Below are 23898 nucleotides of genomic sequence, written 5' to 3' on the forward strand. Positions count from 1 at the left end.
AGGCCAACATCACGCTGATCCCAAAACCTGACAAGGACACCACGAAAAAAGAGAACTACAGGCCAATATCACTGATGAACATAGATGCAAAAATTCTAAACAAAATTTTGGCAACCAGAATTCAGCAATTCATCAAAAGAATCATACATCAGGATCAGGTGGGATTCATACCAGGGACACAGGGATGGTTCAACATCCGCAAGTCAATCAACGTGATACACCACATCAACAAACTGAGGAATAAAAACCACATGATCATCTCAATAGATGCAGAGAAGGCATTTGACAAGATCCAACAGCCATTTATGATAAAAACTCTGAACAAAATGGGCATAGAAGGGAACTACCTCAACATAATAAAGGCCATATACGACAAACCCATAGCCAACATCATACTCAATGGGCAAAAACTGAACGCCATCCCCCTGAAAACAGGAACAAGACAAGGATGCCCTCTATCACCACTCTTATTTAACATAGTACTGGAGGTCCTGGCCAGAGCAATCAGGCAAGTAAAAGGAATAAAAGGAATCCAAATAGGGAGGGAAGAAGTGAAACTCTCGCTGTTTGCAGACGACATGATCTTATATATAGAAAACCCCAAAGAATCCATTGGAAAACTGTTAGAAGTAATCAACAACTACAGCAAAGTTGCAGGGTATAAAATCAATTTGCATAAATCAGTAGCATTTCTATACTCCAGTAATGAACCGACAGAAAAAGAACTCAAGAATACAATACCATTCACAATCGCAACAAAAAGAATAAAATACCTTGGGGTAAACTTAACTAAGGAAGTGAAGGACCTATATAATGAAAATTACAAGGCCTTTCTGAGAGAATTGGATGACGACACAAGGAGATGGAAAGACATTCCATGTACATGGATTGGAAGAATAAACATAGTTAAAATGTCCGTTCTACCTAAAGCAATCTACAGATTCAACGCCATCCCAATCAGAATCCCAATGACATTCTTTACAGAATTAGAACAAAGAATCCTAAAATTCATATGGGGAAACAAAAGACCCTGAATTTCTAAAGCAATCCTGAGAAAAAAGAACAAAACGGGAGGCATCACAATCCCTGACTTCAAAACATACTACAAAGCTACAGTAATCAAAACAGCATGGTACTGGTACAAAAACAGGTGCACAGATCAATGGAACAGAATTGAAAGCCCAGAAATAAAACCACACATCTATGGACAGCTTATCTTTGACAAAGGAGCTGAGGGCATACAATGGAGAAAAGAAAGTCTTTTCAACAAATGGCGCTGGGAAAACTGGAAAGCCACATGTAAAAGAATGAAAATTGACCATTCTTTTTCACCATTCACCAAAATAAACTCAAAATGGATTAAAGACCTAAAGGTGAGACCTGAAACCATAAGGCTTCTGGAAGAAAACGTAGGCAGTACACTCTTTGACATCAGTATTAAAAGGATCTTTTCGGACACCATGTCTTCTCAGAGAAGGGAAACAATAGAAAGAATAAACAAATGGGACTTCATCAGATTAAGGAGCTTCTTCAAGGCAAATGAAAACAGGATTGAAACAAAAAAACAACCCACTAATTGGGAAAAAATATTTGCAACTCATATATCTGACAAAGGCTTAATATCCATAATATATAAAGAACTCTCACAACTCAACAACAAAACATCAAACAACCCAATCAAAAAATGGGCTGGAAAGACATGGAAGCAACCTAAGTGCCCATCAACAGACGAATGGATAAAGAAGATGTGGTACATATATGCAATGGAATACTACTCAGCTGCAAAACAGAACAAAATCATTCTATTTGCAATAACATGGATGGACCTTGAGAGAATTATGTTAAGTGAAATAAGCCAGCAAGAGGAAGATAATCTGTGTATGACTCCACTCATATGAGGAATTTAAAACTATGGACCAAGAACAGTTTAGTGGATACCAGGGGAAAGGTGGGGTGGGGGGTGGGCACAAAGGGTGAAGTGGTGCACCTACAACATGACTGACAAACATTAATGTACAATTGAAATTTCACAAGATTGTAACCTATCAATAACTCAATAAAAAAAATCTAAAAAAAAAAAATGGGCTGGAGACATGAACAGACATTTCTCCAAAGAAGATATACTGATGGCCAATAGGCACATGAAAAGATGCTCATCATCGCTGATCATCAGGGAAATGCAAATCAAAACTACACTAAGATATCACCTTACACCCGTTAGAATGACAAAAATATCTAAAACTAATAGCAACAAATGTTGGAGAGGTTGCGGAGAAAAAGGAACCCTCATACACTGCTGATGGGAATGCAAACTGGTGCAGCCACTATGGAAAACAGTATGGAGATTCCTCAAAAAATTAAAAATAGAACTACCATACGATCCAGCCATCCCACTACTGGGTATTTATCCAAAGAGCTTGAAGTCAGCAATCCCAAAAGTCCTATGCACCCCAATGTTTATTGCAGCACTGTTTACAATAGCCAAGACGTGGAAGCAACCTAAGTGTCCAGCAACAGACAAATGGATAAAGAAGATGTGGTACACATATACAATGGAATACTACTCAGCTGCAAAACAGAACAAAATCATTCCATTTGCAATAACATGGATGGACCTTGAGAGAATTATGTTAAGTGAAATAAGCCAGCGAGAGAAAGATAATCTGTGTATGACTCCACTCATATGAGGAATTTAAAATTATGGACTAAGAACAGTTTAGTGGATACCAGGGGAAAGGTGGGGCGGGGGGTGGGCACAAAGGGTGAAGTGGTGCACCTACAACATGACTGACAAACATTAATGTACAATTGAAATTTCACAAGATTGTAACCTATCAATAACTCAATAAAAAAAAAAAAGAATGAAATACTTGGGAATTAACCTAACCAAGGTGGTGAAAGACTTGTACAATGAAAACTACAAAACATTGCTGAAAGAATTAAAGAAAATATAAATAAATGGAAATACATGCCATGTTCATGGATAGGAAGACCTAATATTTAAATTGCAGTCTTACATTACTACCCAAAGAAAACTAGAGATTCAATGCAAACTCTATCAAAATCCCAATAAGGTTTTTGCAGAAATAGAAAAACCCATCCTAAAATTCATATGGAATTTCAATGGACCCCGAAAAGCCAAAACAATTCTGAAAAAGAATAAGAAAACTGAAGGGCTCACACTTCATGATTTCAAGACTTGCTACAAAGCTACAGCAGTCAAGTACAGTGCAGTACTGCATAAAGACACACATACAGGAGGTGACAGCCTCACAGCAGTATGAGACAATCCCTTTGTCCCGCCCCTTCAATCTACAGTCACTAAAACATCCATAACTCAACAAAGGCTACATTGCCCAACACATCAGGATGCCAGAGAGTTCCACACATCAGTACATATGAAGGTGGGTGGATTGGAGCACACAGAGGAAGTGAACTGGGGGAACAGCAGAGGCAGCGCCCAGGATCCTCACCACCCAGTCGCAGCAGAGATCCTGGTGGGTAGCCATGGAGGCACGGGCATAACTGCAGCCTCCCAGCCATGGCAGTGCTTGCAGCCACGGGGAGCAAAGCCACAGGGGAGGCAAAGACTCACAGTCCCAGGCCCTCGGCCATGGCTCAGAGCCTGGTAGCAGCAGCAGAGGCACACACACCACTGCAGCCTTCCAAGTGCAGTTGCACCTGCAGCCACAAGAATATGGACAACAGCAGAGGCAGGGCCCCACAAACTCAGCTCCCTCCTCACCTTCCCTCTTCCTCTACAGGAAGTAGTGCTTCTAACCGAGGCAATCCTGGACAGGGTGGAAGCATCAGCCATCCCTGTACCCCCAGCCACAAAGCCAGAAACTGCAGCAACACTGGCAACAGCAAGGCAACAGCAATCCCCAGAGGCATAGGCTGCCATAAAGACAAAAGATTTGTTCCTAAGAGTGGTGACACTCTTAACAGAGGCAGAGGAGGGTGGAAAGAGCAGACCCTCAAATACAGCCACAGGCAGCTCAGGTAAGAGAAATCAAATATTGGTGCTACTGTGCCACCTACTGAAAACAACAGAAAGCCCTCCAATCTCCAGTCAGTTTAACAGTTAGAATGAAACACAGCTCTCCCTCAATAAGAAGGGTGGCTATGACAAAGGCACAAGCAGAGCAGTAACTCAAGTGCCACAAAATGCCTCAGTAACACAGCATCACAAAAAGAAAATAACAACTCTCCAAAAACCAAACATAAAATCATGGAAGATTGTGATCTAACAGAAAAAGAAATCAAAATAGTTGTCATGAAGAAACTGAACGAGCTACAAGAAAATTCAGAAAGGCAGTTCAATGAGCTCAGGAATAAAATTAATGAACAGAAAGAATACTTTACTAAAGAGACTAGAAACTCTAAAAAAAGAAACAAACAAATTCTGGAATTGAAGAACTCAATAAATGAGATGAAGAATGCATTGGAAAGCACTGGAAATAAAGCAGACCACATGCAAGAGGGAATTAGCAAGCTCAAGACAGAAAACTCAATGCTCAAATAGGAGAGAGAACTGAGGTTTAAACGTGTAAAAATTCTACAGGAATTATGAGACTCCAGTAGAAAGAGCAACATAAGGGTGATGGGTATCCCATAAGGAGAAGACAGAGAGAGAAGGGAGCAGAGAGCTTATTTAAAGAAATAATGGCAGAGAACTTCCCAAACCTGGGGGAGGAACAAATCCATGAAGCTAACAGAACACCCAACCATCACAACACAAAAAGACCTTCTTTAAGACACATGAAAATAACATTGTCAAAAGTTAATGACAAAGAAAGAATATTAAAGGCAGCCTGGGGGGGTGGGGTACAATAACTTACAAGAGAACCCCCATTAGGTTAGAAGCAGATTTCTCAGCAGAAACTCTATAGCCTAGGAGAGTAGAATGATATATTCAAAATATTGAAAGACAAAAACTGTCAGCTAAGAATACTCAATCCAGCAAAGTTATCCTTCAGATATGAAGGAGAAATAAAGGCTTTCCAAGACAAACAAAACCTGAGGCAGGTCATTGCCACTTGACCTGCCTTACAAGAGACGTTGAAAGGAGCCCTCCTAAGACTGAAAAAGAAAGGCAAAGGTTTATAAAGCTTGAGCAAGGCAGAATCAGCAAATCACAACTCTCTATGAGAAAAGGTTAGTAAACACTTAATTATAACATAAAAGTTAAATGAAGATAAAGCATTAAAAAGAACTATAACCGGGACCAGCCCAGTGGCATAGTTTGCACACTCTGCTTTGGTGGCCCAGGGTTTGCAGGTTCAGATCCCAGGCACAGACCTACGCACCACTCATCAAGCCATGCTGTGGCAGTGTCCCTCATACAAAATAGAGGAAAGATTGGCACAGATGTTAGCTCAGGGACAATCTTCCTCACCAAAAAAAAAAGGAAGTATAACCACTTCAGTTTGATAATGTGCTCACAAAAAAAGGGATAAATTTGCAACTCCAAAAACATAGAAGGGGAAGAAGAAAAGGATGGAATCTGCATAGGCTAATGGAGATAAGATGTTATCAGCGGAAAAAGCACTATCTTATCTATGAGACCTTTTATACAAACCTCATGGTAACCACATAACAAAAACTCAGAGCAGAGTCACAAAACATAAACAAAGAGAAACCTGAGAAACACATCACAGAAAACACCAAACTGAAATGGCAGGCAGAAACACAAGGAAAAAGAAACAATGGAAACATAAAGCAACCAGAAAACAAAAGATAAAATGGCAGTATTAAGCCCTCTTATATCAATAATCACCCTAAATGAAATGGATTGATTCACCAATCAAAAGACACAGTATGGCTGGGTGGATTAAAAAATAAGACCCACTGATATGCTGCCTCCAGAAGACCATCTCAGCTCCAAACGCAGACATCGGCTCAGAGCCAAAGGACAGAAGATGATACTCCAAGCAAATAGCAACCAAAAACTAGTGGGTACTACCATACTTATACAGAAAAAATAGACTTCAAGCCAAAAAAGACAAGAGACAAAGATGGGCATTATGTAACAATAAAAGGGACAATCCATCAACAAGCCATAACATTTATTAATATATATGCACCTAACACAGGAGCACCAAAGTATATAAAGCAACTATTAACAGACCTAAGGGAGAAACTGACAGCAACACAATATTAGTAGAGGAATTTAATACTCCACTTACATCAATGGATAGAACATCCAGACAAAAAGTCAACAAGGAAACATCCATCTTAAATGAACAATGTAAAAAAAGAAACTTACAGGCCAACGTCACTGATGAACATAGATGCAAAAATTCTCAACAAAATACTAGCAAATTGAATACAACACTACATTAAAAGGACCACATACCACAATCAAATAGGATTTAATCCAGGGATGAAAGGATGGTTAAACATTTGCAAATCAATCAAGTGATACACCACATTAACAAAATTAAGAACAAAAATCACATGATCATCTCAACAGATGCAGAGAAAACATTTGACAAGATTCAGCATCCATTTATGATAAAAACTCTGAATGAAATGGGTATAGAAAGAAAGCACCTCAACATAATAAAGGCCATATATGACATACCCACAGCTAACAGCATACTCAGTGGTGAAAAACTCAAAGCCATCCCTCTAAGAACAGGAACCAGGCAAGGGTGCCCACTCTCACCACTCCTATTCAGCATAGTATTGGAAGTCCTAGCCAGAGCAATTAGGCAGAAAAAGAAATAAAAGGTACCCAAACTGGAAAGGAAGAAGTAAAACTGTCACTATTTGCAGATGACATAACTTTTTATATCATTTTAGAAATGATAAACAAATACGGTAAAGTTACAGGGTACAAAATCAACACACAAAAATCAGTTGCAATTCTATACACTACTAACTAAAGAAAAATCAAGAATACAACCCCATTTACAATCTCAACAAAAAGAATAAAATACCTAGGAGCAAATGTAACCAAGGAGGTGAAAGACCTATACACTGAAAACTATAAGACATTGTTGAAAGAAATCAAAGAAGACACAAGGAAATGGAAAGATATTCCATGCTCATGGATTAAAAAAATTAATATAGTTAAAATGTCCACATTACCTGAAGCAATCTACAGTTTCAATGCAATTCTATCAAAATTCCAATGACATTTTTTTATGGAAATAGAACAAAGAATCTAAAATTCATATGGAACAACAAAAGGCCCGGAATAGCCAAAGCAATTCTGAAAAAAAAAAAAAAAAAAAAAAAAAAGAACAAAGTTGGAGGCATCACGCTTCCAGATTTCAAAGTACACTACAGAGCTGTTGTAATCAAAACAGCATGGTAGTGGCAGAAAAACAGACACACGGGGCAATGGAATAGAATTGAGAGCCCATAAATAATCCCACACATATACAGACAGCTAATTTTCAACAAAGGAGCCAAAAACATACAATGAAGAAAGAAAACCCTCTTCAATAAATGGTGTTGGGAAAACTGGACAGCCACAAGCAAAATAATGAAAGTGGGGCACTGTATCTTACATCGTACACAAAACTTAACTCATCATACACAAAATTAACTCAGAAGACTTGAATGTAAGCCCTGAAACCATTAAAACTCCTAGAAGAAAACACAGGAAGTATCCTCTTTGACATCAGTCTTAGCAGTATCTTTTTGAATACCTTGTCTACTCAGGCAAGGGCAAGAAAAGGAAAAATAAACAATTAGGACTACATCAGACTAAAAAGCTTCCACATTGCAAAGGAAACTATCAAAAAAATGAAAGACAACCTACTGATTGGGAGAAGATGTCTGTAAATCATATATCCCGTAAGGGGTTAATATCCAAAATATATAAAGAACTCAAACAACTCAACAACAACAACAACAAAATGAAAGTATTAAAAAATGGGCAGAAGATCTGAACATTTTTCCAAAGAAGATATATAGATGGCCAACAGGCACATGAAAAGATGTTCAACATCACTAATCATCAGGGAAATGCAAATCAAAACCACAATGACATATCACTTCACACACACACACGCGCGCGCGCGCACACACACACACACCATGGAATACTACTCAGCCATAAAAAAGATGAAATCCTGCCATTTGCAACAACATGGATGGACCTTGAGAGTATTAGGCTAAGAGAAATAAGCCAAACAGAGAAAAACAAATACTGGATAATTTCACTCATATATGGAAGATTTTAAAAAAACAGTAACAAACAGATATATACAGAGAACAGATTGGTGGTTATCAGAGGGGAAGAGGAGAGGGAGGAAGGCAAAAGGGGTAAAGAGGGACATCTGTACAGTGATAGATGGAAACTAGACTTTTGGTGGTCAACATGATGTAGTCTATACAGAAGTCAAAATATAATGATGCACATGTGAAATTTATAGTGTTACAAACCAATGTTATCTCAATAAAAAAATCAATGTAACAAAACATATTAATAAAGGACAAAAGCCACATGATCATCTCAATTGATGCAGAAAAGCATTGACAAAATACCACTCTTTCCTAACAAAAACACTCAGCAAAATAGGAACAGAACAGAGCTTCCTCAACTTGATAAAAGCCATCTATGAAAGTTGACATCACACGTAGGTATGAAACACTCAATGCTTTCCCATAAGATCAGGAACAAGACAAGGATATCTGTTCTTGCCACTTCTATTCAACAGCATATTGGAGATTCTAGCCAGAACAACTGGGCACAAAAAGGAAATAAAAAGGCATCCAGACTGGGAAGGAAGAGGTAAAATCACCTCTATTTGCAGATGACATGATCTTGTATATAAAATATCCTAAGGAATCTACTAAAAGAATTATTAGAACTAATAAATTAGTTCAGGGAGATTGTGGATATAAGACCAATATACAAAAACCACACGTATTTTATAAACTAGCAATAACAACCGAAAAATAAAATTAAGAAAAGAATTCCATTTACAATAGTATCAAAAAACACATTAATAAATTTAGCAAAAGAAGTGCAAGACTTGTACACTGAAACTACAAACCATTTTTGAAAGAAATTTAAAAAGATCCAAATAAACTGAAAGGCATTCCATATTTATGGTTCTGAAGACTTAACAGTGTTAAGATGGCAATACTCCCCAAATTAATCCACAGATTCAATGCCATCCCTATCAAAATCCCAGCTAGCTTTTTTGCAGAAACTGACAAGGTGGTCCTAAAATTTGTATGGAAATGCCAGGGAGCCAAAACAATATTGAAAAAGAATGAAATTGGAGGACTCACATTTTCTAATATCAAAACTTACTACAAAGCTACCGTAATCAAGACAGTATGGTTCTGGCTTAAGGACAGACATAAAGATCAATGAAATAGAATGTGAGTCCAGAAATAAACAACTACTTTTATGGTCAATTGATTTTTGATAAGAGTACCAAAATGCTTCAATGGGGAAAGAATAGTCTTCACGAAATGGCACTGGAACAACTGGATGCCAAGATGCAAAAGAATGCAGCTGGACACCTACCTCACACCATTCACAAAAATTAACTCAAAATGAAACACAGATTTAAGCATAAGAGCTAAAATTATAAAATTTAGAAGAATGGTGAGGGACTGCTAATGGATATGGGGTTTCTTTTGGGGGTAATGAAGATGCTCCAAAATTAGATTGTGAGGATGATTGCACAACTCTGTGAATACACTAAAAACTCTTAACTGTACATTTTTCTTTGTTATTTTATTTTATTTTTTTTGGTGAGAAAGATTGGCCCTGAGCTAACATCTGTGCCAATCTTCCTTTATTTCGTATGTGGGATGCCGCCACAGCATGTCTTGATGAGTGGTGTGCTGCGTCTGCATCGGAATCCGAACCCATGAACCCCAGGCCCCACGAACCCCAGGCCACCAAAGCAGAGCGTGTGAACTTAACCACTACACCACTGGGCCGGCCACTGTACATTTTTCAGTGGGTGAATTTTATAGTATGTGACAGACATCTCAATAAAGCTGTTTTTAAAAAAACTAACCTATTTATAAGTATTCTTTTGCAGAACATGGTTTCTCCTTATTAATGCTATGTTCTGTTTTCCTCAGATTCTTTACCTGAAACTGAATCAGCTTTGAGGAGACTCTTAGGCTTACTCTACTGAGACGCAAAAAAAGAGTGAGTGTGAAAGTAGTATGTGCACAAATAATACCAATTCTGCACCTGTAAAAATGCGGGCTCTTTAAAACATTTCAGATCTATACAAATGTCTCCAATACAAGGGGTCCGCCATCTACCTAACTTCCTTCTCGTTCGCCCATGACCACTAGTCCCCGTCCCTCCCCCTCTGCCTACCCTTTCTCAAGCTCCCACCCTCCTCGGGGCCCTAGGCCAGGGGTCAGAGCTGGGAGGACTGTCTCACAGGGTACTTTGTACTTCTGGAGACAGTAGGCGAGCTCCATGGGTTGCACTGCTTTCTGTCGGCTGTCCTGCATCTTCTCCAGCAACAAGAGCAGCTGGAAGGGGACGCTCCTCCTCTGCTCTTCTGCTCCCCTTGGCACTGTTATCCTGCGGAGCAAGAACAAGCAGGAACCTGCTTAGCCCATGGTTCTCCATGCTGGGTGCACACTGCAATCACCTGGGGGAACGCTCACAGATCACCACGTCCACACCAGTCTCCAGGTCTGCAGACTAACTGCAGCAGAATTTCCGGAGGTGGGGCCCAGTTAGCAAGATTTTTAAGTTCCCCTGATGATTCAAATGTACAGATAAGGTTGAGAACCACCATGCTGGCAAACTGGCTAGAGAGAGCACACCCCAAAGGAAGAGAAAAGCTCCACTGCTGCCTGCACTCCTCTCCCGCCCAACGAGCACACTAAAGTGAAGGACACATGCTGGAGGTCGCGGGTCCAGGGCAAAATGGCCAGCCCAAAGCATTCCAAGGTGAAAAGGAAATACTGGTCTCAGTCCTGGGAAGAAAGAGCAACATGCAGCAATGCCAGTGTACTCTCTGGTAATGATTTATTAAATTATAGGCATCTCTCAATTGCCCACGCCAATGGAAGGGAAAAAGGAGAACGCACAGGGCAGAAAAGGATGTGTGATAAAGCATACATGTGTGTGCGTTTATATATATATGTAGACATACGCAAAGTACATACGTGTGTGTTAATGTGTTTTGTTTGAGGAAAAAATGGAGAGAGCCGTGGACCTACCCTTGATTTACTCCTCCTTTGACACCGGTCTAGTCCCAACTTCCTTCTAACCAAATCACTGGCTGGCAGGCCTGGCTGCACTTTAAAATCACTTGGGGAGTCTTTTTAGAAGTACCAAGGCCTGGGCCCCACCCTAGACTAACTGAAACCAAACGCCTTGGGGTGGGACTAGGCATTTATGTTTTTTTAAACTTCTTAGGTGATCATAATGGGCAGTCCAGATGGGGACCACAAGATCTTTTCTCTGGCAACTTTTGAAAGAAGACTTCTAAAACTCCAAGTCACTGTGAACAACTGAATATTTGAAAACAGAAAATACTATAAATGTTTCTCAGCATGAATAACAGTCTTACCGCTTCAATATCTTGGTGAAGCCCACGTTCATGATCAATACCTGAAGCAGGGAGTTAAGGCAGCAGGTCTGTCCAATGTTGTGTAAACCAACCGGGCCTATAAAGAGAAGAGAACAAAACACTGAGGGCAAGGCCTACCTAAGGGATTTAACAAAAATCAAATGTTTTTCTAGGAGTCAGCCCCGTGGCCGAGTGGTTGAGTTCACGCACTCCGCTTCAGCGGCCCCGGGGTTTCGCCGGTTCAGATTCTGGGCGCGGACACGGCACCGCTCATCAGGCCATGCTGAGGCGGCGTCCCACATAGCACAGCCAGAGGCACTTACAATTGGAATATACAACTACGTACTGGGGGGCTTTGGGGAGAAGAAGAAGAAGAAAAAAAGAAGAAGAAGAAGAAGAAGATTGGCAACAGCTGTTAGCTAAGGTGCCAATCTTTAAAAAAAAAAAATGTTTTTCTAGAATCTACTAAGGACATGAAATCCTGTATTCTCAGAGGTACAAAGAATTCACTAAGGAGCTTGCAAACAAATTGGAGAGGAGAGAGAAAGCACGAACCTCTGAAAAGCAAAATAGCAGTAGAAGTTTTAACAGTCCATTAGGAAACAAGAGACGTCACAAGAAAGCATATTACTCATTGTCAAATGAGTAGTACAAGATTTGTTGTAAGAGCAAAGGAAAAGAAAAAAACATTACAGAAAGCCTAACTGGGAGAATTATGAGTTCTCATTCAAAACGCTCCTCTCAGAGTTGAGTCAGAATGGGCATCTACGGGGCTCGGGGATAAGAGGAATGTCCCAGCTGGTCTATTTTGGACTCCAGTGGAAAGGCCCCTGCCCAGGCCCCACCACATAGCTGGAGGAAATCAAAAGAAAGCTTTTGAGGCAATCCACTAATCTAAACTCACCCCAAGAGGCTGGAAACTAGAAGGAACTGATGAGGACATGAGAAAACCAAAAGATAGCAATTCTCTGACCCACCAGCAACCAGCCTCTCCTTTCCCAACCCAGCCCAGGGCCAGCACACTCCACGAGATGAGTTATTTAAGAGGAAGGGAGTACCACTAATCCCAGAGCTCATGGGGAAAAGGCTTGTGGTGCATACAAGACAGGGTAACAAGAACGGAAAGATCCAGGGCAGCAGGTAAGTGCGGATTTCTCCTCCCCAATCAGCAGAAGCTCTGTGCCCCTAGACACACAGGCACTAAAAACGGGAGATGATCCTGAGAGCTGCTCCATGCCAAGCATTGGTTTGAAGCAGTTTCCATGGATTATCTCATTCATTCCTCCTAACAACCCTCTGCACTCAGTACTATGATTATTCCCACATTACAGATGCAGAAAGGGAGGCACAAGAGATCAGAAGTCGTTAGCCACAAAGCTCTACTGTTCCAGAGTACAGTGAGTGAGTGAAGCATTTCTACGCAGTCAAAACGAGAAAAATAGGAGGGATCTAATGACCATGAGGGCAGTCCCAGGCACTGAACCATTCTCTTAGCCGCTCCCGCTTCTTCTTCATGTTGCTGTCTTCTGCCTTCTTCTCAACGGCTTCTGCCGCACAATGCTGAGATTCAGCCAGGACTGACCAGCAAGTATCTTCAGGAACCCCAAACACCTTGCCCATTAGTGACCACTCCAAAATCCCCAGGCCGCCAGCTGCCCGGCGTGTCTTTAGGACTGCACGACCTCACTTCCAGGAAGAGCTCACAGGAGTCAGCCTTGGTGGGACCTCTGTGGAAACACACAGCAAGTAGGTAAGGATAAGAGAAGGGAGAAAGCATATTCATGTGATCAGTTCTGATTCCAAAGAGCCAAGTCTTGGAGGGGGTTAGCCTGTCCGGGCTCCTCAGATGGGCCTGAGTGTTGTCAATGCTCCCACGCACTTTGTACACAGAGCAACTTAAATAATTGACTCTTCATGTTCTAATGTGGGGAATAACTGTCTCTCCACGTGTGGTGGATGGTGATGCACCGCCCGGACTCCTCCTGCGGGACAGATGCCACTCCCAGGCGGAGGGAAGTGCTGGTGGTTAACAGCTCCCAGCTGAGTCCCTCTCCAAGAATTTACCTCAGAGAAGAAAGCCAGCCAATCCCTATCCAGTGACTGAACAACAAGCGGGGATAAAGGCCTCACCTCAAGGTGAAATAGCTCTGAAGGGTCATCCAGCCCCAGAGCTCCGCTCAGGACAAGCCGAGGCCTCTGTTGCAACTGTTTGGCAGTTCAATTCTTCTCTCTGCCCATCCCTGCTTTGCTCACCCATTCCAGCTGTTGTTCCCAAGGGTACTCCCCAATAAACCTCCCACAGGCACATCTTAGACTCTCAGCATCTGACCTGAGACCCTAAACTGTGAGCACCTGGAGCGCAGGGACTGTGTGTTTTCAACTACTTCCACTACACCTTGTGCAGTACATGATAGGCATTCAATAAACCACCACTGAATGAATGAACGAGTACCACAGGCAATAAAACAGCCATGTTCGCACAGCTAAAAGGCCACGATGTGGAGGAGACACAGACAGAGACTTCTTGTCTTTGGGGCTTGCGGGGGGGGGGGGGGTTCAAATTCCCTACTGTGTGAAACTACAAAGAGATTTCATCTGAAAATAGGAACTTTCTCATGGCCAGGGAGCCAGCTCCAGCGGCTGAAATTTGTCCCTCTTGGAGGTGTTGAAGCAGAGGCTGAGCCAGCCCCTGAAGAAAGGAACTGAACAGTAAATGGGGGCTGGGATCTTTCACTTCCCTTCCAAACCTGAAGCCTGTGATTCTTCCATCTAGATATTCATTTTAATTCAAGTAGGAGCATTCAAATGTGTCCCACTCAACTACGTTTCCTAGAGAATTACCACAGCAGCCAGAAAGAGAACTCACGGCTGTTCCTGGAGAAGACGGTCCCCTTACACACAAAGGGCCTCCAAGGAAAAAATACTTTTCTTTTAAGATTTTTATTATAATGTTTAAGATTGTTATTTTTCAAATAATGCTAACTTATGAAGAAAATTTGCAAATCGCAAAAATGTATAATGAAGGAAATATAAATTACTCATAATCCCAGGACCTAGGGATAACCACCATCTATCTTCTCAATCTTTCTTCCTATGTATTTTTGCCATGGTTGATACTGTACTGCTTTTCCCTTTTCACATTATAAGAAGAATTTCCCAAGTCATTCTAAGCTCTTCATAGATTTTTTTTGATGCCTGATATAGTAACAAAACATTGTGGAATACCCTGGTTGTTTACAATTTTTTACAATTATAAAAAATACTGAAGTGAACATTTTTAGGCATAAAATTTTTCTCTACCTGTTTGATTTTTCCTCATGCAAACCAAAGGTCCAAGGACACAACAAAACAGTAACTATAAATGAGGTCATATTGACCACAATATCCAAAGCCGCCTCGTCTTTTACTTCCTCCTGACAACACAGACTTCAGCCACCTGTACACTCTCCCCAGCATGTTCTGGAATCTCAGGAGGAGTCTCTCATGTGTTTTGGAACAAGGTCACAACCACTGTACCCTGCCACTACCCGCCTGTGAATGTCCACAGGGTACCTGCAGGGCACTGCCAGACACAGTAATCAATGCACGAAGATCCCCTTGTATCTCCAAGTAGGGGCTGACTGCAGAAGCAGGATACAGGCCCAGCTCCTCCCACTGCCTTGTGCCTTTTGGTTTCACCAAGTCCCTTTGGAAAAGGCTTCAACCTCTGCCTGCAGCCACTCTCTCCAGGGTTCTCAGTCCGGTCCCCAGGTCTCAGCTGAGAAGCATAAACCATACTGTCTTCTCTACATCTCCCTTCTCTCCTACTCAGGGGCATATATGCAAGATTTCCTCAGTTGTTCCCCGCTGTCCCCATGCAAACAAATCTGCAGCCCTCTAACTTATCTGCCCATCAGACACAATGAGCTGCTAAATCAAGGTTTAGGAGAAACGAAGTGCACAAAGTTTAAGGTTCTTAATATATATTGCTAAATGCCTTGCACCAGTTTATACTCTGACCAGCAGTGTGAGAGGTATGTCAGGACACAGTGCTTAAATGAAGTAACCCAAGTTCACTGATGTTTACAAGGATAGGTTTCATAGAAAAGGTGAGTCTGGAACTGAGTTTATTTAAAAGGAAAGAGTATGGTTTGAAAAAATGGGCATCTTGAGGCAAGGCAGGTAATGTGTGAAAAAGATCCATGGCTGGGGAAGGAGGATGCAAGGAACAGTGTGCAAAGGACTGTAAGAATCGCAGAGGTGAATCCAAACTAAGACTGGAATAAAATGAAAAAGTTCCAGAATTTTAATTTTTATAAAAAGTAACCGGTCACTAGTAGTCAGGGAAATGCAAACCCTAACCACAAAGAGTACCATTTTACACTACTCAATCGGCAACAATTAAGAATTCTGATTGAACCCAGTGTTGGAGGGGATGTGGATAAAAAGGATCTTTTATATACTACTAGGGAAAGGGTGTGAAATGGCACAATCACTTGGAAAAACAATTTGGCATCACGTTGTAAAGTTAAACATTCACTTAACTTCAACCCAAAAATTCCAAGAGAAATTCCTATATGTGTCCCTGGAGACATATACAAAAATGTTCCCAGCAGCACTGTTTATAATAGCAAAAACATGGAAACAACCCAAGTGTTCAACCCAATCCACAGAGGAATGACTGCATAAGCTGTAAAAAATTTACACAATGAAATAATATTTATCAGTACATCTGAGTGAACGACAGCACATGTCACAATATCGTGAATCTTAGAAACATAATATTGAGTTGAAAAAGCAATTCATGGAGGACAATATATAATATTTCTTTTTGTAGATTCAAACTGAAGGAAAATGGAACATTATGTTGTTTAGGCATCGATACGTGTGTGTATGTGATACAGCTTTTTAAATAAATAATGAAAATCACAAAGATCAGGTGATTACTTCTGATGGAGGGCAGAGGGATGAGACAAGTGGAGAGCATATTATTGCTAGGAATATTCTAGTTTGGAGGTGAAGGGGTGTCATACATGTTTATTTTATTATTCATTAGTTAAATAATTAATTGGAACGTGGAGTCAAGGCTAATGGTCTGAGGAAAACAGACAGGGTCTCAAATGGGCCTAAGAGAATCACTCTTCTCCCTGTGTGGAGCACGTGCGCAGCTCAAGCACTAAGGCAGAGACAACACAATTGATGACAAATCTGAATTAAAAATCACTTTGTGGATTTTCCCCAACAACACTCAGTTTTAACTGACTGTTATGAAGAGCCCTTAAGGGCAGAAGTGCCATCCCAAAGCTCTTACTGTACTGCCTCCTGGGGGAGAAAGGCAGAAGTCAAACCGAGTTTGGGTATGTAAGCACTGTCCCCTAGTCAAACATACGAGGAATATCCAGGTAGAAATGAGCTCAAGAAGAACTGCCACGCAGCGTACCAAGTAAATAAAAACGAGCACACATTAAACAACAAATAATAAAAGACATAATATGAAAACTCTAAATCATATGGAAAGATAAGTCATTCTCATCTACAGCCAGGGCACTTAATGAAAGTGGCACTGCATCCAAATGCATTCTAAATGTTGTATCAAGACTCAAATTTTTCAGAGGAGGTAGGAAAGCCCCAAAGTGTGGCTTCGACATCATTACTTAGCCAAGATCTGCTCGTCCGCTTCCAATCTGGCCCCAGCCTTTGAAAGGCTAAATAACCAAACGCCCACTTCAGCGGCATGTCTGGGGTCCCTGCGCTTGTTCGTGACCGAGTGATCGCTTTGGCCACCACCATATGTAATCAGTGTAACAAAAAGGGGGGTCACTTGGACCAATAGTTAATATATCTGCATATCCAGTTGCAAATATCCCACACGTAACTTAGGGTAGAAAATCTCATCTATTTTATATGCTGAGATATAAAAACAATTTTTACTGCAAAAGTAAGATGCTGCAATAATGAATGGTTTGGGCCACTAACTTTACATATAAAACTATTATTTAAAAATCTTAAAAAGCAATTGAAATTAATACATATATTAAAGAGAGAATAAATGCGCTGAATCGTTTATGAAGAATATTATATTTTGGGGGCTTACAACTATTTTTTAAATTTTAAAAGTAATTTAAAATAATAGAGTTAAGACTGTATCAATTCTATATTTATAAAATTGTTTGGCATACCAGCATTCCTAATATTAAACAAGATAATCTTTAAGAATTATATTTAAGTTTTAATTATTTAATCCCAATTAAGTCATAAGTTTTTCAAGAAAAAGCCTATTTGCAAATTCTTCACATCTTGTGAAGATGAATTAAAAGCAGAACGTCAAGTTTACCACTTCAAATTATCATGAGGAGGAAAAATTCCAAACATATATACTAAAAGATCAATAATAAATCATCATTCAATCCAGATGTAATAAAGAATATAAAAAAATCTGGAAAAAAAGAAGAAAGGTTAGAGAAAAACAAGATACCCAACACAGTTTGTTCTGACTAGTCAAACTTCAAAAATCGCAGACTACACAAACAGATCAAGCACACTGCTCTTCATAGTGTTTAGTCTATTTATGGCGCTAAAAACCGTTATCCAAATGATTGCCTTAGGTTATCACTCCATTCACTAGCTGGAAAATGAAACTCTCGACTTTTGAGAGTTGCCCAAACTATGACTCCTAGGAATCCTAGAATTGCTCTGGAAAACATGTTCCTAAAAATAATTTTCCTGACTTATATTCTGCTGTGCACGCGAAGAAAAAAAATGATCATTTTAAATGTGCTACTTCTATATCACGTACATCAGGCATCTGAACAGACAGAAACAACCAGAGTCTCTTTTAAACTTAACGACATAGCGGATTAATGACAAATTCAGCCAGGATTCTCTCCTCGCAAATCTGACTGAAGAAATATTTATAGACTGGAAAACCAGTTTTTAAAATGTCAATGCCATACAATTGTCATCAACAGTGGGACAAATAAGACGAAGGCTACGAATGGTTTAGGAGTCACAAACATGGAGTCAGGACTGGCTTCTTGGGTGTGCAACCTGTGTAGCTGCACAGAGACCTGCACTCAAAAGAGCCTGGGCTTGGTTCAACGTTCTCCTGCTGCAGTCCTGAAATGCTCAATTTTTTAACGAGGAGCCCCATGTTTTTATTTTACCACGGGACCCACATATTATGTAGCCTGTCCTGCGTACATTGATCTGTTCACATCCTTCAGTATGTGTTCAGGAAGGAATGGAACAGGAGAATGGAACAGAAGTCCTGGCCAAAGGAGAAAGACAGCGGGCAGCTCCACCACCCTGCATCAGTGACACGCACACCACCTGACACCAGAGAGACGGTGGAATTGTTCTGTCAGGTACTCAGATGTTCAAACACTATGGAACAGCAAACACCATGTGCTTAGATGGTCACTCCAACAGTAACAATCACAAAAAAACCTTAATCCTACAGTTTGCAGAACTTAGTGCCTGCAGTTTGTTTGCTGGAACCTACTGAAAAAGTAGCTACAAGAAAGTCTTCTAGAGAATCCAAATATTTCTCATCCAACACCTGCTGTAACATCCTCCTGTCCTTCAGCTCCAGCGAAGATGCTGGAATTGCTGTGCGTTTAAGTAAAGGCGAGACGCAGATGGCCTCAGCTGTAACTGAATATTGATTTTAACACTCAGCTTTAGTGTTCTGCCAAAAGGTGCCAAAAGGTAGGCAGATGCTGTCATGACTATAAAAACATAAGATCATGTAAAAGCTTTCCAAAATGCACAGTAATTTTCAGTGTTTTCTCAATTAACAGACACTAAAATTACAATTATTATCTTGACGGGGGTGGGGTCCTGAATTTTTTTGTTTTGTTTTCTTAAAATATTGAAAACCACTGGTCTAACATCTTGCTACAAGAAAGGCAGGTCTCTGGACCAGCAGCATCAGCAGCACCTGAAAGCTTGTTAAAAAGGCAGAATATCAGGGCCCCACAGACCTGCCGGATTGGAACCTGCATTTTGACAAGGTTCCTAGGTCCAACACGTGCATTAAAGGCCGAGAAGCTGCTCCAGACAATAAGGATGCAGCAGCCCTGGCAGCTGAGGGCTGGCGGCGGGGCAAGGGTTCCAGCCCAGAGCGGCCATCTTCAACGAGTTTCCTGAAGACCGCTCTCAGCATCAGTCTCCCTACAGGTATATGGTTTCCTGGTTGCTGTATTTCCATTTGAGGCAGTCATTAGTGAGAACCTCATGCTGCTTACTTGTGTAGCTATGGACAACAGAAATCTATCAGTCCAGGTCTAGCAGCGGCAGCCAACTTTTCATATTTACCCCACTGCCCTGGCACTCCACACATGGCCACTGGGAGTGGTGGACACTGCGACAGCCAGCCTGGACACCGATTTGGTAACACATATCATAACCTCAAAAATGATAACAGTGGACAGCCGTCATTTCTGCCAGCCCAGTGCCTCTCCTTTCGGTAGCAGACTCACTTTTTCTTTGCAAAAACTGTCTCCATTTTCAGACTATGAGGACCGGGTGGCGCTCACCCCAACCCCCCAGATCCACTCCTCAGCTCAAAGGGTGGTCACATGACCCAGGCCTGGCTGCAGAGTGTTCATGGTGGCTCCTTCAGCAAAGGTCACGTGACCCAATCAGGGCTGATCACAATCAGCACCCAGACTTCTTAGATGGGGTTCAAGCTGCAAGGACGTAAATCAGACCATCTTTTCCACCACAGGAACAAAACTCACCAGCCAAAGTAAAGAGCCACCGAAAAGAAACAGAGCCGAGAGATGGAGTGAGACAGACAGAATCCTGACGCCACCAGCTTATGGCCCAGATCCAGCCAAGCCTCAATCTGCCTGCCCACCAAACTTCTCCACTTCTAGTCCCCTCTGCTGTCTTAAAGTTAGTGTGAAACGGGTTCCTCTTACTTGTAGCTGGAAGAGTACTGATTAATACTAACTCTACTGCTAGCACTCTATCTTCAGGAAACAATGTGAGAAACATACGAACATCTATGTAAGAGATTCTTTGCCAAAATTCATTTTTATGGCCTTTTTTTTTCTGTGTTCTACAAATAAAGTAAAATGAAACATTGATAAGAAAAATCGGGAGCATTTAGGAGATTGTGGTAAAATCATTCTGTTATCATTTTTGTCCATCCTTTTAAGGACCTTTTTGTTCTTCCTTAATTAACACTAGATGATTTTTTAAAGGGGGATTTTGTTGTTGTTGTCAACTGCCAAAACATAAAAGTACACTTTCAAATTCAAGGGCTGCAGCACTATTTACAATGGCCAAAAAAAAGGAAATGCAACAACAAAAGTAAATTATGACACACTCATAAAATGTGATACTATTGTGACATTAAAATCATTTTAGACAGTTTAATAAAGATGGGGAAATGACTATATATTTCATTGAATAAAAAAGAAATTATAAAGAAATCATATGGTATGAACCTAATTTTATAAAACATAAATATAACTATACACACTCACAGGAAAAAGACTGAGACAAAATATACCAAAAATGTCATTAAAGGGTAACTCTTATTGGTGGGATGACAAATCATTTTTGTCTTTTTCTTGATTATTTCTCTTAATTTTCAAATTTCCTGTCATTAACTAATATGTAATTTTTAAATAAGCAATCATTTATTTAGGAAATAGATTTAACGTCTTCTAAGGGAATCTTTATTGGCAACAGTGTTCCTATTCCAAGATTCAAAAAATTAATGAATTATGGATGAAAAGTGTTAGAATTTTTTTTTAATTCTTCTACAAAATGTGAAGGAAAGGAGAACATCTGAAGTTGGGAAACAACTAAGTATAAGTGGCATATATTATTAAATTCATGTTAAATGGCTCAAATAACAACCTCTTTTTCTTAGTAAATATTTGCTTTCAATAGTCATAAACAGTAGTTCTTCTTACGAGGCTCCACCTAGGAAAGCCAAGCAGAAAGAGAAATGATGGCAGTAGACAATCCCACAGCAAGAAATAGGATTTGGAGACCACACGGAGGGAAACCTGATGAAACACAGCAGAAAGGGGCCAGCCTGTGTTTTCTAGAGACATTGTTCTACACTCTGTCAAGACCTCGAAAATATGGTAAATACAACCAAATATGGCAGTAAAACCCAGTGTAGTGTATCATTTAGGCAGGCTAGCAGGCCAGATCCCAAAGGGGTAAGAGGAAAAGGCAGCAACCTTCAGAGCTGATCACAGAAGGGAGACGGGCAGGTGGGGCAACAGAAGGAAGGAAAGTGAAACTTAGAGATCTAAAAAGGATGGGGAAAGGCAGACTGGAAAGAGAGCATGCACTTGAGCTAAGCAGGTGGCAACAAGCACCCACCACAGAAAAGAGAACGGATATATTCCAAGGAAGTTAAATTTTCAAACTCAAGCCCTGATGCAAAAACATGGCTCCAACAGAGGATTCTTAAGACAGTGAAATTAATCTGTATGATACTATAAAGGTGGGTATGTGTCATTATACCTCCATCAGAACCCACAGAATGTACAACACCAAAAGTGAGTCCTATTGCATGGTATGAACTGTGGAAGATGATGTGTCAATGTAAATTCACCAAATTCCAAGCACTCTGGTGCAAGACGTTGACAGTGGGGGAGGCTGTGCTTGTGTAGGGGCAGGGGGCATATTGGAACTCTCTATGCTTCCCACTCAATTTTGCTGTCAACCTAAAAGTGCCCTAAAAAATAAAGTCTATTATTTTAAAAAAATGCTTGGTTCCAAAGAACTAAACTAACTTAGCTCCGACCCTTCCAAAATGTTTGCCCTTAAAATACTTGGGAGATTTGAACGATAGAAGCGCTGGCTTACGCCCACCATCAGTGTAGCCACAGAATCAAACAGAGTCTTTGGAGAAACAGCAAAAAACATGATGCAGGAAACCTGAGGTTGTCCCAGTCTCTAACTGGGCTCTTCACTCACAACTAGATTGTCTGCAAGGAAAACTGACTTGTCTTTAAGGGCCCTAAGAGGAACAAAATTAACCTGACTGGAACACGACAAGCCACCTCACAGCCTTCCAAATCCCACCCATCGTGGCAAGAACAAATTCAGACCTCATCCTCAGCCATCTGTTGTGCGTTTCCTGAGTGCGTTACTGGGCACACAGATTAGAACACACCACACGAAACCCAAGCCAGTGGGAATCTTTGCGGCTGCTCTCTGCGACAGAAACAGCCCACATGGAAGGCATCGGGACATATCTTCTTTGAGGTTGTGCACGTATTAAATATTTTCCCCTTTGCAAGCCCATCATTGTCTAAAAGTGCCGAAATTGGGCAATACATTTCTTAATACTGAAAAAGAAAAACAAACAAAAAGGGTGGCTTTTTTTTTAGTTCTTTGACAGTGCTCCATAAATCAAGACGGAGCTGTACACCTGTGTCACTCACCCACCTATTTGGTTCCTAAAAACACATGCAACGGCCTCGATGTCTAGCGCTGACCCTGTGCCTCACTCTGCACAATGCAAGTGTAACATTAAAAAGAAATGTTTTAAAATGTTTAAAAATATTTGCCTTGTTTTCTGGAACAATTTGAAGTATAACTATCTCAATGCTGTAAAGCATGCAAGCCTCTGCTTTAATTTTCAAACACTTTGAACCCAGATTTCAGGGGTCATAAAAAGGAGTTTTATTTATTTTTTTAAAGATTGGCACCTGGGCTAACAACTGTTGCCAATCTTTTTTTTTTTCTGCTTTATCTCCCCAAACCACCCCTGTACATAGTTGTATATCTTAGTTGCAGGTCCTTCTAGTTGTGGGAAAAACGGAGTTTTATATTAAAAGCTCTAAATGTAGCTTTCTTCCAGGAAAAAGGAGGAAGAAGGAGGGGGATTAAGACTAAAACACTCTGATTTGCACAATTTAACAAAATCTTTCAAATTTCTCAATATGTATTCCCACTGACCCAGCAATTCCACTTCTAGGAATTTTCCACAAATATACTTACATATTCACATGAATGAGTATACAAAATGATGCTCAGGGCTACTTCAACGATTCCATTAAAACTGGAAACAGGGGCCGGCCCAGTGGCGCAGTGGTTAAGTGCACACGTTCTGCTTTGGCGGCCCAGGGTTCACTGGTTCGGATCCCGGGTGTAGACATGGCACTGCTTGGCAAAAGCCACGCTGTGGTAGGCGCCCCACATATAATGTAGAGGAAGATGGGCACGGAGTTTAGCTTAGGGCCAGTCTTCCTCAGCAAAAAGAGGAGGATTGGCAGCAGATGTTAGCTCAGTGCTAATCTTCTCTCAAAAAAAAAAAAAAAAAAAAACTGGAAACAACCCGCCAGCCGGTGGGTAGTGGTTGAGCTCCCGCAGCCCGGTGGGCGGCCTGGGAGTCACAGGCCCGGATCCAGGCACA

The 23898-nt window shown here is 40.8% G+C and overlaps 1 protein-coding gene across 2 annotated transcripts in view; it reads right to left on the reverse strand.

Moving 5' to 3' along the window:
- Window positions 1–23898, reverse strand: part of USP18 (ubiquitin specific peptidase 18) — a 59948-nt gene that overhangs the window by 23483 nt on the left and 12567 nt on the right. For both annotated transcript variants that reach the window (XM_070618874.1, XM_070618873.1), the window contains 3 exons: window positions 12983–13252; window positions 11526–11622; window positions 10380–10525 (listed from right to left, as the gene is read on the reverse strand). In XM_070618874.1, the coding sequence (XP_070474975.1) occupies window positions 10380–10525; window positions 11526–11622; window positions 12983–13145 (406 nt within the window). In that variant the 5' untranslated portion in view covers window positions 13146–13252. The remainder of the gene's footprint in view (window positions 1–10379; window positions 10526–11525; window positions 11623–12982; window positions 13253–23898) is intronic.

This window comes from Equus przewalskii, chromosome 5 (assembly GCF_037783145.1).
Source record: "Equus przewalskii isolate Varuska chromosome 5, EquPr2, whole genome shotgun sequence".
In the NCBI taxonomy this organism is placed as follows: domain Eukaryota; kingdom Metazoa; phylum Chordata; class Mammalia; order Perissodactyla; family Equidae; genus Equus; species Equus przewalskii.